General features: G+C 47.5%; 6 protein-coding genes across 6 annotated transcripts; 2 read left to right on the forward strand and 4 right to left on the reverse strand.

Moving 5' to 3' along the window:
• Positions 1-253: 253 nt before the first annotated feature.
• V865_000681 (uncharacterized protein) lies at positions 254-2,766 on the reverse strand (the record flags this gene model as incomplete). Its single annotated transcript, XM_066224511.1, has 6 exons — positions 254-639; positions 709-856; positions 918-1,452; positions 1,510-1,950; positions 2,009-2,563; positions 2,618-2,766. The coding sequence occupies 6 exons, from the start codon at positions 2,764-2,766 to the stop codon at positions 254-256; spliced, it is 2,214 nt and encodes a 737-aa protein (XP_066080608.1).
• Positions 2,767-3,031: 265 nt separating this feature from the next.
• V865_000682 (uncharacterized protein) lies at positions 3,032-4,128 on the reverse strand (the record flags this gene model as incomplete). The annotated part of the gene is made up of 3 exons (XM_066224512.1): positions 3,032-3,416; positions 3,474-3,702; positions 3,759-4,128. 3 exons carry the CDS (start codon positions 4,126-4,128, stop codon positions 3,032-3,034), a joined length of 984 nt encoding a protein of 327 aa, XP_066080609.1.
• Positions 4,129-4,670: 542 nt separating this feature from the next.
• V865_000683 (uncharacterized protein) lies at positions 4,671-6,293 on the reverse strand (the record flags this gene model as incomplete). The annotated part of the gene is made up of 7 exons (XM_066224513.1): positions 4,671-4,712; positions 4,783-4,937; positions 5,005-5,145; positions 5,195-5,255; positions 5,353-5,628; positions 5,744-5,953; positions 6,018-6,293. 7 exons carry the CDS (start codon positions 6,291-6,293, stop codon positions 4,671-4,673), a joined length of 1,161 nt encoding a protein of 386 aa, XP_066080610.1.
• A 324-nt stretch (positions 6,294-6,617) lies between these two features.
• Positions 6,618-8,425, reverse strand: V865_000684 (uncharacterized protein; the record flags this gene model as incomplete). The annotated part of the gene is made up of 10 exons (XM_066224514.1): positions 6,618-6,752; positions 6,814-6,896; positions 6,959-7,093; positions 7,149-7,283; positions 7,335-7,342; positions 7,399-7,586; positions 7,652-7,774; positions 7,836-7,967; positions 8,027-8,148; positions 8,371-8,425. The coding sequence occupies 10 exons, from the start codon at positions 8,423-8,425 to the stop codon at positions 6,618-6,620; spliced, it is 1,116 nt and encodes a 371-aa protein (XP_066080611.1).
• Positions 8,426-8,693: 268 nt separating this feature from the next.
• Positions 8,694-11,542, forward strand: V865_000685 (uncharacterized protein; the record flags this gene model as incomplete). The annotated part of the gene is made up of 15 exons (XM_066224515.1): positions 8,694-8,776; positions 8,844-8,891; positions 8,957-8,975; positions 9,028-9,059; positions 9,155-9,341; positions 9,400-9,630; positions 9,683-9,968; positions 10,029-10,049; positions 10,124-10,235; positions 10,289-10,474; positions 10,522-10,675; positions 10,736-10,852; positions 10,919-10,964; positions 11,023-11,076; positions 11,265-11,542. The coding sequence occupies 15 exons, from the start codon at positions 8,694-8,696 to the stop codon at positions 11,540-11,542; spliced, it is 1,854 nt and encodes a 617-aa protein (XP_066080612.1).
• A 526-nt stretch (positions 11,543-12,068) lies between these two features.
• V865_000686 (uncharacterized protein) lies at positions 12,069-14,468 on the forward strand (the record flags this gene model as incomplete). The annotated part of the gene is made up of 17 exons (XM_066224516.1): positions 12,069-12,176; positions 12,235-12,268; positions 12,322-12,335; positions 12,395-12,414; positions 12,467-12,544; positions 12,598-12,647; positions 12,697-12,786; positions 12,848-12,859; positions 12,915-13,020; positions 13,072-13,095; positions 13,148-13,176; positions 13,264-13,352; positions 13,404-13,560; positions 13,612-13,709; positions 13,864-13,962; positions 14,014-14,379; positions 14,442-14,468. 17 exons carry the CDS (start codon positions 12,069-12,071, stop codon positions 14,466-14,468), a joined length of 1,401 nt encoding a protein of 466 aa, XP_066080613.1.
• Between the last annotated feature and the right edge of the window lie 724 nt (positions 14,469-15,192).

Below are 15,192 nucleotides of genomic sequence, written 5' to 3' on the forward strand. Positions count from 1 at the left end.
CAATGTGATACATGGATCATGCATATTTCAATGCTATTGGCAAAGGCATATTCCATATCGCATTGAAGCCGTACATAACCTCCGCCGTAGTCGATTACAATTATCACGGACCAAAAACACATTTGTTTTGGGCAGTAGAGTATATTCGAAGGAGTTTCGCCGGGGGTTGGGTCACGACCTTACCACTGCTGACAGCTGCGCAATGAAGTCGTATCTAGGATATATTCCAGACACGCTACTGTCACATCGCCGACTATGACGGCAAGACCCAATCTTGCTCATTCGACCCTCGATGGGATGAGAACATGAGATTTGACACATCGTCAAACGAGGGGAACAATGTTTCCAAATATGCATCAAGTGGATTGATGGTGTTATTCGGTAATGGTGGCCAGATGGGGTGATTTTCAACTTCATCGACCTTCTGTCCTGAGTCACCTACATTTGTGGTGTGGTAAACGCTGGCTGAGCAGATGTCCTCGGTGTGATTTCGACGTTCTTGCATCAGCAAGGGACCGAATGCGAGCGCCCGAGCTTCGCCAGTAACATTTTCGTTGCCGAAGGCAGCCCTCTTGGCGGCTAGGAGCTGTTGTAGAAAAACACCATGGCTGTTGATCGAGTCGCTCGAGCTTGGCACCGCTCGATCCAGCATGTCAGCAGCCAGCTGTACAACTTGGAGGATTTCCTCTGGGCTTGAAACGCACTGACGAAAGCGAGGTCGTAAGATACGCAACAACGATACAGCCGCATAAATCACAAAGTTATGAAGGGTGTCTGGACAGCCATGACGAGTGTGAGCTATAGCGTCGAAGGAAGCGTGGTATGTCTGGATGAGTTGAATCGCTGCGGACTGCAGCTGTGACGCAGATGTGTAAGCATCCCGTGTATCTTACAGGAAAGATCTAAGTCATACTAACCTCGATTACGGTGACAGTCAGATCCCCGCGCGACGAACCAGCCAGTCTTTCTAGTGAGAACGAATGTACAACAAGGTCGGCATATTGCTGATATAGTCGAATGTTTGCCATTGTGAATGGCAGAAAGAGCGAGGCAGGTCGTGTCTTACTGGATCGCTGATTGCTACCCATAAACCCGTAATCGTTCTGATCACATGTCCGGATTGATACTTCCGCTTGCTGGCGCCATTCATAGAACTGCTGGACGGCTTTATGATTTGTTGCCGATGTGAGGAATGCACCCTGGGCGGATTGAGTTGTCGAGGATGAGCCATTGTTTGATGAGTCTGATGTGTTCTCAATCACTTCCGATCTGTGTTTTTCGACAACCTGGGCAAATGGCTGAGTCCATTCCGCTAGCGCAGCCATCCACAGATCTTCGCGAGACGAGGAGCAGCTGTCCGCTTGAGGTGACGGTCGCAACAAGGTTATGTATGCTTGGATCGAGTGCTCATCGCACATGGTGGGCGATTTCCCGAATTGAGCCGACATGGTGCTAAACACGACTCAGTGGAGATACTTCACGTATGAGGATGGATTCATGTTCACATACCGATCCACGATGTATACACCTAGCCATGTCCTGACTATGGCCCGTAAGACCCATTCAGGCAGTCCTTCCCTAGCTTGTGATGACAAAGCGACTCGATGTAAATTGATGTCCATAGCCGTTCGCACTGCGATTCCAACTCTCAACCAGGTCATATCAAGCTCGAAATGCTTTGGTCGATGCAGATTCCACATCGTGTATATCAAGTGGCCTTGCACGACGTCAATATTTTTCTCCTTCGGCAACCGTTCCATCTCGTAACGTGCAAATTCGGATAAACGCGTCCATAGGACGGGATCTCTAGCTTTGGCACTAGCGCAACAGATGGCATTGAAGAGGAAGTTGTTACGTCGGGCGACGATTGAGGGTGAGGAGTGTGTCATATCAAGCAAAGGCAGATGGGGATGTAGATACGTAAAGTATAAATCGAAAAGATTTTCGGCTCTACATAAACCCAAATCAGCTTGAAAGAGGGGAAGTAAGTAGGGGATATTGTACTGACTCGGTCGCACTGATGAAGGTCATTATGTGAGGTGCTTCATCTTTCAAAGTCCGATGTAGAGGTGCATAATACCCATCTCTCTCGCCTGACATTAATGCGCTTGGGACGATCAGAGGCTCGATATCGCCTTTACCAGCAGAGACTGCTGCACTTGCTTCTGCCAAGACTGCTAAAGGATTCCGATCCCCAGGTAGAGGTAACGAGGTGAGTCTGTCGACGACATCTGCTGGAGCCTGTGGATCTGGCGCATCAATCCGTTTCTCGGCGACTAATGGCTCCGTTTCTGGTCGATCTTCCATCTCCGACCTCAATCTCTTCCCAATTAGATTGTGCAATTTATGTGGTCCGGCTGCTAAATGCTTCTTCCAAATAGTCGAATTGGTGGGCACTGTTCCGGAGATAGTTGTATTTCGTTTCCACCGAACATAATCCATAGTCGGCTTTTCCGGTGGTAACATACCATAAGAATCCCCTTTGCTCAGTATTCCTAGCGAAAGTTCGGTGATGCTTGTCGGATCTGGCACTTTACGCTTACCTCTCATCCTCCCTCTTAGACTAGGTAGATACACACAGCTATCAGGACGTCCAAGGTCAATGCATCGCACGCACGGTTTGGCTCCACTGCATTTAAGCTTTTGTTGACTACATGATGAGCACGCTCGAGAGGTGCGGGGTGTAGATGGACCTGCTTTGTTGGCTTGAAGTGAAGGATACCCGCCTAGTGTATCTACGCTTCCCGATTTGTAAGACTCTGCCATGTTCGTCTCGAGGAGCGCTCTTGTGAGGTCTGTTATAACAGAGATGTGTAACAACTACAGGCTCGAGTGAGATTCGTTGCTTTCTGGCAAAAGGTCAGCATCACTTTCGGTTACTATTCGGTGTGCCCCGGTTTCGAGAATCACGTCATTTCAAACAAAAATGTGCAAAGCTCATCCTATGGCGTCTTGACAAAAATGAGGAACATCATTGCTATTGCTGTATGATACATGAGACTACCGTAGGAGCATTGGAGAATACATGTAATCAGGCGTACATAGCCAAACGGGGATCGATAGCACCTGGATCGGCGAATCTAAGCCCCGCATCCAATTTGTCAATTGCCTTGATCTCTCCCTCCGTTAAGCTAAGCAACTCGTTCTCCAGATTCTCTTTCAAACGTTTCTCATCACTACTCTTAGGAATGACAGTGACACCTTGTTGAGTTGCCCAGCGGAGGACTACCTGAGCAGCTGTGGCGTTGTGCTTTTGTGCGATACCAGCTATTACCGAATGGTCGAACAGTGATTCGCATTTCGCGATAACATTGTCGGAAATACCGACCCATGAAGTCGGACCGAATGACGAGTAGGCCGTGACATGAATGTTGAATGCTTGAGCGAGACGGACAAGGTTCTGTTGAGCATGATATCTGTTCAGAAGATCCGTCAGATGTGCCATCGGAGAGGATATGAAGCGTCTGGCTTACGGATGTAATTCGACTTGAAGGACCGCGGGTTTAATTCTAGCGTATCTCATCAGATCCATGACCAGTCCACCTGACATGTTGCTGATTGCTATGTTGCGGACCAAGCCGAGAGTGACAAGTTTCTCCATGGCTTCCCATGTCTTGTGGAAGGGCGAATCCTCAAGTTCAAGGGGTCCTGTTGGAGTACCATCGTAGCTCCATCCCGGGGGATATCGTACCTTAGGGTCAACTTGGGCAACAATGAGCATGAACAGTGACATCCATCAGTTCACCAAAATAACTTACCATACTTCAGTGATATCGGCATGTGCACGTAGTAAACATCAAAGTAGTCTACCTTCCAATCTTCAAGACTTCTCCGACAAGCAGCTTCTACGTGTTCCGCAGCATGATAGGTATTCCATAGCTTGCTTACTATTGTCACTTCTTCTCGTTTCACTATACCTTCTTTGACAGCCCTAATTAACCCTTCCCCAGCCTGAACCTCGTTATCGTAATCTGCTGCACCATCCAGCAATCGATACCCTATTTTCAATGCCGTGTATACCAACTCTGCGCAGGCATGTTGTGGGACTTTCCATAATCCCAAGCCGGTAAGAGGATAGCTATCGCCGGAAGGCAGCTTGATGGAGTTGCTCGCCGAGACGAAAGTCATTGAAATGAGAGCTGGTCGAAGCGTGTCATGAACCGTGAAAAATCTATAGATGCGTGAAATTTCACCTGAACGCCCTTCGATATCTCTGGTCCGGTGGTGCAATCGAAAATACAAAGCACAGGAGTGAATCACGCAACACGCCCGGGGTTCGATATGATTTTAGTCGGCGACTAACTTTGCAAATTGTGCCTTAGATCTTGTTCATACATTCACTTAATTACATGATCAGTAGACGAGTTACTTTGTTTGGTTCACCATCTTGTCACCCAATCTAGATGGCATTGGGGGTCTAGAGCAGGTAAACCGTTTCGAGGTGAAAGTCGGGTATACGGAGAAGCTCTTTGCACGCGTTGCTGTCGTGCTTGGAAACATCCCCCTGTTCCGCGACATCCAGTCCTTGGAAGGTCTTGACGCTAGTTACCACAATCGAAAGAACCGTTCACCCGCTTCATCAGAATCGCATCTCGCCTCGCGCACCAGTCTGACGTATCTACTTATGACAGCTTGACGTATAAACATGTCGTTCGCCAACCTCATGTCCTCTATTCAGCGTCTAATGGGCAGGTCTCAGATTGGTTGTTGACCTTCGCGTCTGATATCAGCACTTTCGCTGCCATCACGATATTGACAGCCAAGGAGACAGATTCGACTTACTTGTATTCCACCTCGTTTGTAATAATCGCTATCTGGATATGGTCTCTGCCAGCCACCTTCCGCTGTAGGTGTTGACAGCCATAATCGTAGCAGATGACGCCTTGGGTGAGGGGGCGGATAGTCGACGTATGCTGTTCTGGCGTGAAACACATGGGCTGCGAGGTATCGAGGTAGGAGTCAAGCCTTGACGGAAGCGATGATAGAGGTGAGGTCTCGACTCACTGTCAGCGACAAACTGTATATCTACCACTGCTAGCACCATATGCAAAGCTAATCTTTGAGCAGTATCCTCCAAGACTTGGATAGCTTCGAGTTGGGCTGGAGAATGTCCTGGTATATGACCCGCTTCGACGTGTCTTGTGACTGTGGTAGCATTGTTAGATCAGTCAATCGTACTGCCTAAACTACTCACTCGACTTCACATAGTAAGGATCATAGTGAGATATCAATCTGCCATCGTGCCAGTAGAACACCTGTGTTTGTTGAAATCCGGTCAGCCATTCGAAGCACTAATGCGCTGGCTTTTGCAATGATATGTATGATATGCCCGACAAGAGACGTGATTCTCACCGCTTTTTGGACCCATTCCTTTTGCCCTTCAGACGTCTCCCCCTTTCTGTCAAAGTACCAATTTGGTTTGGTCAACAGTTCTGCTACGTCCGGTCTTTCTTTCTGCAGTGTATTCCAGAGATGATGTGCGGAGACTACATCACTTTCTCCACCTTCCTTCGCTTTGGCTAAGCACAGTAAACCGACTATATCTGCCGAATCGGTATGGAAAAACTGGCGGGCGGCAGTAGAGTAGATGCGGACTTTGTGGATTTGGGTGGGATCGTTTCCCAAGTCCTATATTATACTTGAAAGTCAGTATCTATCAATATCTATTGATATACGCAGTCGAGAGTCTCATCCAAGTAGCGGTGGGATGGATTTCATATGGAAGTGTGACCCGCTGACTCACTTTGACGTGTCCGAGAATATGTCCTTTTCTGTTCTGACTGACTGTCACACCTAACATGGTTCCTATAGCCAAGTAAATCGAAGCGGACTTATGGATAGGCCATTCAGTCACGGGTAAACCTTGGATGAGGACGAATCCAATGCCATTCACGATGTGTTCTCTGATCTCTCGGAGGAACGATGTTACCGAAGAGGACAAGGGGAATGTCTCCTGTAATATGTTATTGGTCAGTCCCACCATCATCATCCCTCGGGAACGGAAACATCATACGTACTCGGGTGATTTGAGGTAGATCCAGCCCAGTCTTTACGAATTGTTCATAGGAGTCCTCTAATTCCTTGACCTGCTCTGCTGACCAGCACTTCTTCCACAAACTGTCGTCCTTCAACAACGTCTCCCTTTCCCATACGGTGGGACCAGTGATCTCTTGTGGAAAAGCATCGTATGACTGGACCAACGACTCATCAGGCTCGTGCTGGCCGGACGTGAGACCTTGTTTCTGCGGCGCCGTGTGAGCTGTATCAGTTTGTTGTGGGACTGCGACTGGCATGATGCGAACGTTTGCTAATGGCTGCGATGTTGAATATAACACGGATGGTTAAGAGCATCTTGGTAGCACTTATTTTATACGTTGAGAGGTTAAACCACGTCCTACTGCGAGCATCGATTGCGTGATAGAAGGAGTCATACAAGAGTTGACGAGCTCGTCATTTGTGTGGTGGGGATGTGCGGACACCAGCTGAATGAAGCACATCATCACCGAATTAGATCAGGCACAAACCTCCCTAAGAGAAGCGACCTTCGGTCAGGCAGACAGAACAACTGATGCATGCTTTAACATAATTTTCATTCACACGTGAATGGTGCATGCAGACTATACGGGGACATAGACTTTAATATCATTGAATACCTCTTCCGAGTGTCTGACACCTTTGATAGTGACTTGCTTGGCTGGGCCTTGTTGAGCGTAAGCTCGACGAGCCTTTCGCCAAGTGTCGTGATCGGGTACCTACCGCGACTGACTGTTAGTAGTGGACAGCAACAAGAATCTCATGCATTTGTCCGCTTACATCCAATCCAGCATCCAGTAACTTGGCGAACTCTCCGTACACTCCCTTCTTAAGCAGTCCTTCTCGCTGAATCAGTGGTGAGTCTACGTATAGAAAGCAGCGACGGTCAGTGGTCAAACCATACAGGACAAGAGCATGGACTCACCTTGTAGAGGACTGACTTTAAGATCTCCCCTCGCTGAGCAAAACATCGCACATGACAATCGAGGGAGATGCTGCTGGTCCTTAGGTGGCGCGACCACTCGATGCTTTGTAGCGAGGAAGTGGCCACCAGTCAGAACTGAGGATGATCTGTCAGCCTGCCTGGTGCATGTAGTCTTTCTCAGCCGACTTACTCTCCAGGGACTCGCCCAAGTTGATTACCAAAGCTCCAGGCTTGTACTTCACCCATTGCCATTTGTCCGCCTTGGTATTCCAGACCTGAAGAGCAGTTATGGGAACGGAGAAGAGGAGAGTGGTCGTACCAATGTCTATGTGGTCGTCAGCCGGAGTGATGTGAGCGGGATAATGTTAAAACTGACCGTGATGCCTTTAGGCGCATACGATATCAGCACATAATCGGTGATGAACGTCAAATCAACTCACCCATGGATCCTCATGCTGGCTCCTTCTTGGCCTTCTTCCATCGGTCTATAGCATACGAACCTGAAGTACCCTTCTGCGCATACTTCTCCGTCATGTGATTGTACGTTTTCCCAGAGGTAATCATCCGGCAATTCCAATACACGAGATAGAAGCTTGAGGAGTCGTCGATTGACATTGTCATGGGCGTACTGGTTTATGACATACCAGGAATCAGTCTCCCTCTTATGTCTCTTATACCATCGGCTCAACTCACAGTCCAGAAGTCCTTGACTTCGTCCATGAAAGGCTCTAAGGCTCTTGGTCTAAGATCTGGGTTCTCCATTTGAGGAGAATAGAAGGTGAAATTCTCTATACCATCGTACGATCCGTTACCAGCCTGTGTGAGATCATCAGCGATCGATATATCTTGCAGAACAGAAGAACCAAAGACCACTCACTCCCCAGCCCTTCATTGGTTTGTATCCTGCATATGATCCAGTGTGTTGTTGGATCTCCAAGCGTTTCTTCTCCTCTTCCGTGATAACATTACCATCCAAGAGGTACTGAGCGATGGCGAACTGCCTGTGGAGCTGACATAGCAAAATGACTCAGTGAAAGCAACGTGTATGGAGCAGGATGGCGGACCCACCTTCTCCAAGGGTATACCATAGTTGGTCAAATACAAGAAACCATCGTTCTTGATCGCGTATTTAGTATCTTCTAAGAGCTTTTCAACATCTTTTGGGTCATCAGATAGAATAGAAAGACCACCTGCACTCAAAACAGGCTAAGAACCGTTTCAACTCACCTCGCTGGTGTTTTCCGAGATCCTGCTCTCCTGCCTTCGCTCCGTCTTCCCGGCCTCTCTGTCTCCCCTCCAAGCCGAGTGTCCTATCGCAAACGCACCACCGGATAATTCACTTGTGCTTCTTGTGCGTAATCAAGAGCATGGCGAAGGGTGAATAGACAGGTTTCACTCGAGATAGGACGAACCGTAGCTGGTTCTCATAGCGGCTTGTCCTTGGTGATGGCTATAGCAATTCGGCATCTGCTGACTGGTGGTCGTATGAATGTTGCTGGTCTTTGTCTTGACAGTCATTGGAGAGATACATACGCAGCGTTATGCAGTGGTCGGAGAGACGAAGCAGATTGCGATAACGTGAATGGGAATTATGAGAGTAGAAATGATGGACGAGAGGGTGAAACGAATTACCCAACGCTTACTTTGAACTTGACCCTCAACCTTGAGATTGTCCCACACTGATTCTCATCTGTTAATTCTCTTACAACTCGACATGGATGCATCATCACCCATCATGCGGACAGCAGATGCAAATACTCGCTCCTCTGGTAGACATAAGAGTCATGCACCGGCAGCTTGCAAGGCATGTCGCCAGCGGTCAGTACCAGACAGCTTTCCCGTCATGAAGGATCGTGAACTGATGTGTTACCATCTTCCTGAGCAGAAGGGTGCGGTGCAGTTATGATAAGGAAGCGAGAGTCTGTCAAAACTGGTGAGTTGTGTCCCCCCCATTACTCACAGTTCAGACATGGTGCTGACGGACTCATATACGTGTAGTCTTCGTAGAGGTGATCTCGTATGTTCATTTTGAATGAGGAATATCTGTACATTGCTCATCTCGGAATTAGTGTGAGATACAATCAGAGGAAGACTCAAGAAGGTGAGTACGATCTCCTGGCCATCATCTCATCGTCGTGTATCACTACATAGTGAGGAGTGCTATCGGCTGAAGAGTGTTTTACTACAACATATCAGACGCATCTCATACACTGTCGCCCAACAATTGCGAGTTAGAATACACGAACTAGAGACTGAGAATGCCCGATTGTCTGCTGAGCGAGATGCAAGTACAGAGGAGAAAGCGGATGGATCCCAGGTGGAATTTACAGGAGCAGGTGATCAGCGGGACAAGGCTACATTTGAGTGTCTCGACAGATTGAAGGTGAGTATCCAATAGTTTGGGAACCATTCAATGCAAAAGTAACGACAATCCGTCTCAGGTGTTTGGCGCTGTTGGCGAGATATGCCATTATGGCCCCACGTCTCCCTTCTCATACCTACCCGACCTGCAAATGATGCAATCCAATATCGTGCATGTGGACACTGTAACCGGCAACGCAGGTGATATGACGAGATGGAAGGCGTTTCTCCCCAGCAACCTCAACATCTCGTGGTTTGAGCATCAACAATTGCTGGACGCATTTACCAGATACTTTGCCTGTTGGTTATATGTGAGTGAGAAGTTTCTCAATCATGACACAGCTGATCGAGAACATTGATCAGGCTATCGACTCCAGCAAGTTCCAGCAAGATATGCACAGATTAGGTGGTATTACTAGGTCCGATTATTACTCCCCAATCCTTCACAACGCACTTCTGGCAATGGCTTGCCGTTTCGTCTCAAATCCAGATCGCCCTTCCAATGCCGCTCAGATTCTAATCCAACACGCTCTGTCCTTCTTCGGGGAGGAGTTGGAGAATCCTGTGATCGCAACCGTTAACGGATTGATGTTGTTGGCGTCTCTTCATACTGAGCAGCGTCAGACCAATAAAGGTGCAGCGTACTTTGGTGAGTCTCTCCGTCTAGCCCTCACTTATCGGCCTTCCTGACTTTTTGTTGTATACTTAGCTACTGCTGTGCAGACTGCTGGTGAGCATGAGCCCATGCTCTCTCTCTCTCGGTCCCAAGATCACACTATCAGTGCTAACCACAGCTGCACTCAGTGACTCTCGGTTTAAACGTCAATCCCGCATATTTGGTTAGATACGGTATGATCAGTCCTGAGAGGCAGCAGCAGCGGAATAACACATTCTGGTCGGTGTTTTGTCAAGATCGGTGAGAATCTATTTTGTCTAGATTGTGATCGTAAGACTCTGACGGTCTACTAGTCTTTGGGGATTAGCGCTTGGTAGACAACCCATCCTTGGATCTTTTAATGTTCCTCTCCCAGATAGCCAAGAGATCATGAAGCAGCACGCGCTGATTAGCGGAAACGAGGATCAATATCTAGTCTCCCTTTGCTTCGCAGAGACGTGTAAGCTCTCTCGGTTAGCGGGTTTGATCATGGAGCAAATGTAAGTCACCTTTCTTTCATACAGCACTTCACTGATCGGTTTCGAAGTTACGGTTTCACTGGTCCTCTCGAGCTATCTAAAACATGCAACAACTTGTATCATCAGATCAATGCATGGCGAAGGAATTTGCCCAAGAGCCTTCTGCCTCTCCGACAGCATTCTGTGCCACCTCAAGTGCATACGCTCAATATCACCGCCGATGTGAGTAGGACGACTCAGGCAACCACATGTAGAACTTTGCGCTGATCTCGAGACCTCTAGCTGCTTTCCATCCTATCCCTTCGACCTCTATACCACAATATCTTGGATATGATTGCCGAGGACGAGGCTATAAGATCGTGTGATAGACATGCTGCTCAGATCAACGATAGTATGAACGTGAGTCAGGCGAAACGATGCTACATGTTCCTCGAGGCTGACGGCAGGACTTCTTTTCCCTTACAGTACTGGCAGGAGACATATGGGTTGAAAAACTGTCCTTTACTACTAGGTTAGTTATAAGCCGCCTCTCCGTCAACTCCTCGTCGACTAACAATCATCGTTGCCAGGTCATGCTGCTTTCGGAGCAGCAACGGTCCATCTTCTAGCATCTGTGACTCTGCGTGAACCTCGCGACCAAGTCATCTACAATCCAAAGCTCGATGTGAAGAGTCCATCTCTATATTGAAAGCAATGGGCATACCACGAGCTTCTCAGGAGACATATGGGTTGAAAACTGTCCTTTACTACTAGGTTAGTTATAAGCCGCCTCTCCGTCAACTCCTCGTCGACTAACAATCATCGTTGCCAGGTCATGCTGCTTTCGGAGCAGCAACGGTCCATCTTCTAGCATCTGTGACTCTGCGTGAACCTCGCGACCAAGTCATCTACAATCCAAGAGCTCGATGTGAAGAGTCCATCTCTATATTGAAAGCAATGGGCATACCACGAGCTTCTCAGATGGGTGATATATTGCAGTCACTTTCGCGGGAATGGTGGATAGGTGATCACACTTTGCAAAGTGAAAGAGAGTTAGACGACCTTCTCTCGGCGTTGTACACAGTCAACCCTGTGACCATGACACTTTGATTGCCTCTCAGAATGGCCTGCTGTGTCAACCTAGCTTCAAGGTGTACGTACCGTGGTTGTGTCCCTGTATCACCGAGTAGTCCTTGTAGCGATATTGCCATGCATCATGTAGCCTATCTGCTGTCCGTCACATGTATATATGATACGCAGTTGACACCAGACAAGGATTGCCAAGCTCAGCTCGAAATCTCATATTACTTCGCGCGTATTATCCGGTCGACGAACCCCTTATCGTCAGGCTCCCTTCCTGTGCCCGTTTGTATGTATTTGATTATCCAATGATTTCTAATAGCCCTGAAAACAAATGATATGGCTCGCCAATCGACCGCGAAGCGACCTCGCTGATGAAATCCGAAGTGCTGGGATGAGATATCAGCTCATCAAGCATTCAACCAATCTACTTATCCCAAATGCACCTCTGCATACAATATAAAGCGACCCTCTAGCATGACGAGCATGACGAGCTGACCCAATTGACCAACTCAACATCTGCCCGGTATTCTGCTAAGATCTCACATCCATGACGATGGACACGCAAGACGAGAAAGATTTCGCTGATATCATCCGGGTATCGCCGGCCCTTGAAGAAGGCTCTGCAGAATCTCGAGAGAGAGACAGAAGACTGTTGAGAAAGGTAGGTCACAGTATCAAGCAATCAGATTGATACGTACTGATCTCTTGGGTATCGAAAGATCGATCTCCACGTTATGCCTCTTCTTATGATTAGTGAGTGTGTGCATGATGATGTGTAGTCGTGGCTGATCAATTCCATCGATCAGCTTATGGGATACAAGTGGGTCATTCATGTCACTGTATGAGTTCCAGATACAAGACTAATTTCACTCAATTCAGTACTCGGACAAAATCTCGCTGTGTGTGATGTATTCATCATCAACAGGGACTCGAGGCTGACATGTATGGCAGCTCCTCCGGTGCGATTTTCGATTTGCGTCAAGATACACACCTGGTCGGTAATCAGTACGCCTGGCTGACAACTATCTTGTATGTCCGTTTGTCAAGAAGAGAGGGAAGCGCACCGAGCTGACTTAATAAAGCTACTTGGCCTACTTGATTGGCGAATTTCCTGTGGCTTATCTCATGCAACGTGGGTATACTGGAATTAGAACGTCTTCAGTACTGATTGTTGACTCCAGGATTCCGTATCGATCGAATTCTTGCGTACTGTGTGTTGGTATGGGGTGTCTGTGTACTCTGCTTGGCCGCATGCAATAACTTCCGAGACTGTAAGTACGCTGCTTTAGCATGTATTCTGGGCATGTGGCATGCTGATTGATCCCTGTATAGTGATGATCGTCCGTGGGTAGACTTTCTTCATGAGTAGAGAATAAATTGATTAACTCAGAGATATTAGGGGGTATCCTCGGCTTCGCGGAGTCCACTGTGTCTCCTGGGTTCTTGATCATCGTGACTGCTTGGTATAAACGAGAAGAGCAGACGATCCGAGTTATGCTGTTCTTGTACGTCGATCAAGTGTTACATAGTGGTGCACTTGCTGACCCTTTGAGCAGTATGATGAACAGTGTCTTTTCACTGTAAGTCCTTCACTGCGGGGCTGTGAGAGGTCATCGGCTCACATCAAGACAGATGGGTGCTCATGTGCTGCTACGGAATTGGTAAGGCTGCAACCGGAAGCAGTCTTGCGCCCTGGCGAGCTATCAACAGTGAGTCTCATCGATAGAGCGCACACGCTGACAGTCCAGTATTCTTGGGCGCTTTGTCTTTCATATGGGGTTTCATCATGGTGTGGCAGCTGGGCACGCCCGCTCACGTCAAATGGTTGACTGAAGAGGTATGTAGGCCATGATCATTGGTCACAGAATGATCACTGATTCTGATAAAGGAACGGGAACTTCTCCGAGTCCGTTTGCTCTCTAACAAAGATGGCGAACATGAATCCGGAGTGAAAGTCAAATGGGACCAGGTTTGGGAATGCTTCAGAGACCCTCAAATATACTTCCAATTCGTCTTCATGTTCCTCTTGTGCACGGCATCGGGAGGCGAGTACGAACTTGACAGGAGGCAGATCCGTGACTGACTTCAACTCATAGGTATCACTTCGTTCTCTGCAATCATCGTAAACTCTTTTGGTTTTCCAGCAGCCGAAAGTTTGGCTCTCCAACTTCCGTGGTACTTCTTACAGACTTCGGTGGGTCTTGTCTTTTGCGAGCTGGTCGAGCAGAACTAACCTCTTAAATAGTTCATCGTGGGAATTATCTTTATTTTTCGCAAATATTCTCACAAGGTACGCGGCTTCAGCTGACATGGAAGAAGAAAAGCTGATTTTATCGTATTTCAATCAGGATTGGAGTCTTCTTATCTCGATCACAGCGATGATACCTGCAATTATTGGTATATTCCTTGAAGGACTGCTTCCCAAAAGCGCCAAGTGGGGTCGATTGGCAAGTATCGCATGCTTTTCGCAGAATAGCCCACTGACTATCGCATCACAGATCGGATTCTGGATCACGGGACCATACGTCATCTCTCAGTTTCTTATGATGACCACCTTCTCGCAAAACATCGCTGGCAGGACCAAGAAATCCGTAGCTCAAGCGTTAACATTTGTCTCGTACTGCCTTGGATTTTTAGTTGGACCCCAGTTCTTCTGGGCTAGCTCCGCTCCGGACTATAAACCTGGTCTGTACACTACAGCTGTTTGTTTTGTATTGATAGAAGTAATTTTGGTCTGTTGGTTCTTCTGGGCCAGATCTGCTAACAAAGCTAGAGATAGACTAGTCAGGGAGAAAGGAATGTCTGAAGAAGCTGCAGAAGCAGAAGGTAGAATGATGGGAGTACAAGATCTTACGGATCGACAGGTAAGTTATCTTCATTCATTTTCTTCGCGTTGCTTATTCAGATTCGCTAATACCATATGCAGAACCTTCACTTCCGATACAGGTACTAGGTGGAACAATATCGGAGTGAGATATCAATTTTACTTCAACGTGATTTTGACCAGGTAATGGTAGGCGCGGCTTAGATGGTGAAGCCTGGGCAGAACCGTGAAACATATAGAATGTATAACTTTGTATCAGGATTATGACGAAAGCTATGCAGACTGTTGGTATAGCCTTTCCGTTCATAATGTATGATGATTGTGTACTAACCCTTTATGCCGATGCTCGACTTATGATCTTCATGCATATGACGGAGAGAGTGTATATGATGCCGTATGTCTTTGTTATGAGGGTGGTCAACCACGAAAAGAGAACGTTACGTGTGATGTGCGCTGGCTATTCAGATATAGCAATTGACACCCACTACGAGTACGGATGGCTCGGAGGTATGGGCAGCGTTTCTGGAAGGTTTTAGGTCTTCCGATCCTGTCGAGAGCTTCACACACTGCTTATAATGCCCCAGAGATTTCCAGGACACTCAGTCGAGACAATTATCTTTGACTGGGTTCTAAACGATGGACCGACTGTAATCCGCGTCATACCACACTAAAACCTGATCTAGGTATTCATTTCATTTGGTAATCAAATCAAAGTCTCGGTGCAGTCTCTCTACCTTATCCCGACAAGACAAATGCTGCATGTCGAACTAATTACAATATGATGATATCACATACAGAATTGACAATCCATCCTGAAGGGTCTTCAGCCTCCATTATTCCAATGCGAATATTT

The sequence above is a fragment of the Kwoniella europaea genome, chromosome 1, assembly GCF_036810445.1.
Source record: "Kwoniella europaea PYCC6329 chromosome 1, complete sequence".
Lineage (NCBI taxonomy): Eukaryota > Fungi > Basidiomycota > Tremellomycetes > Tremellales > Cryptococcaceae > Kwoniella > Kwoniella europaea.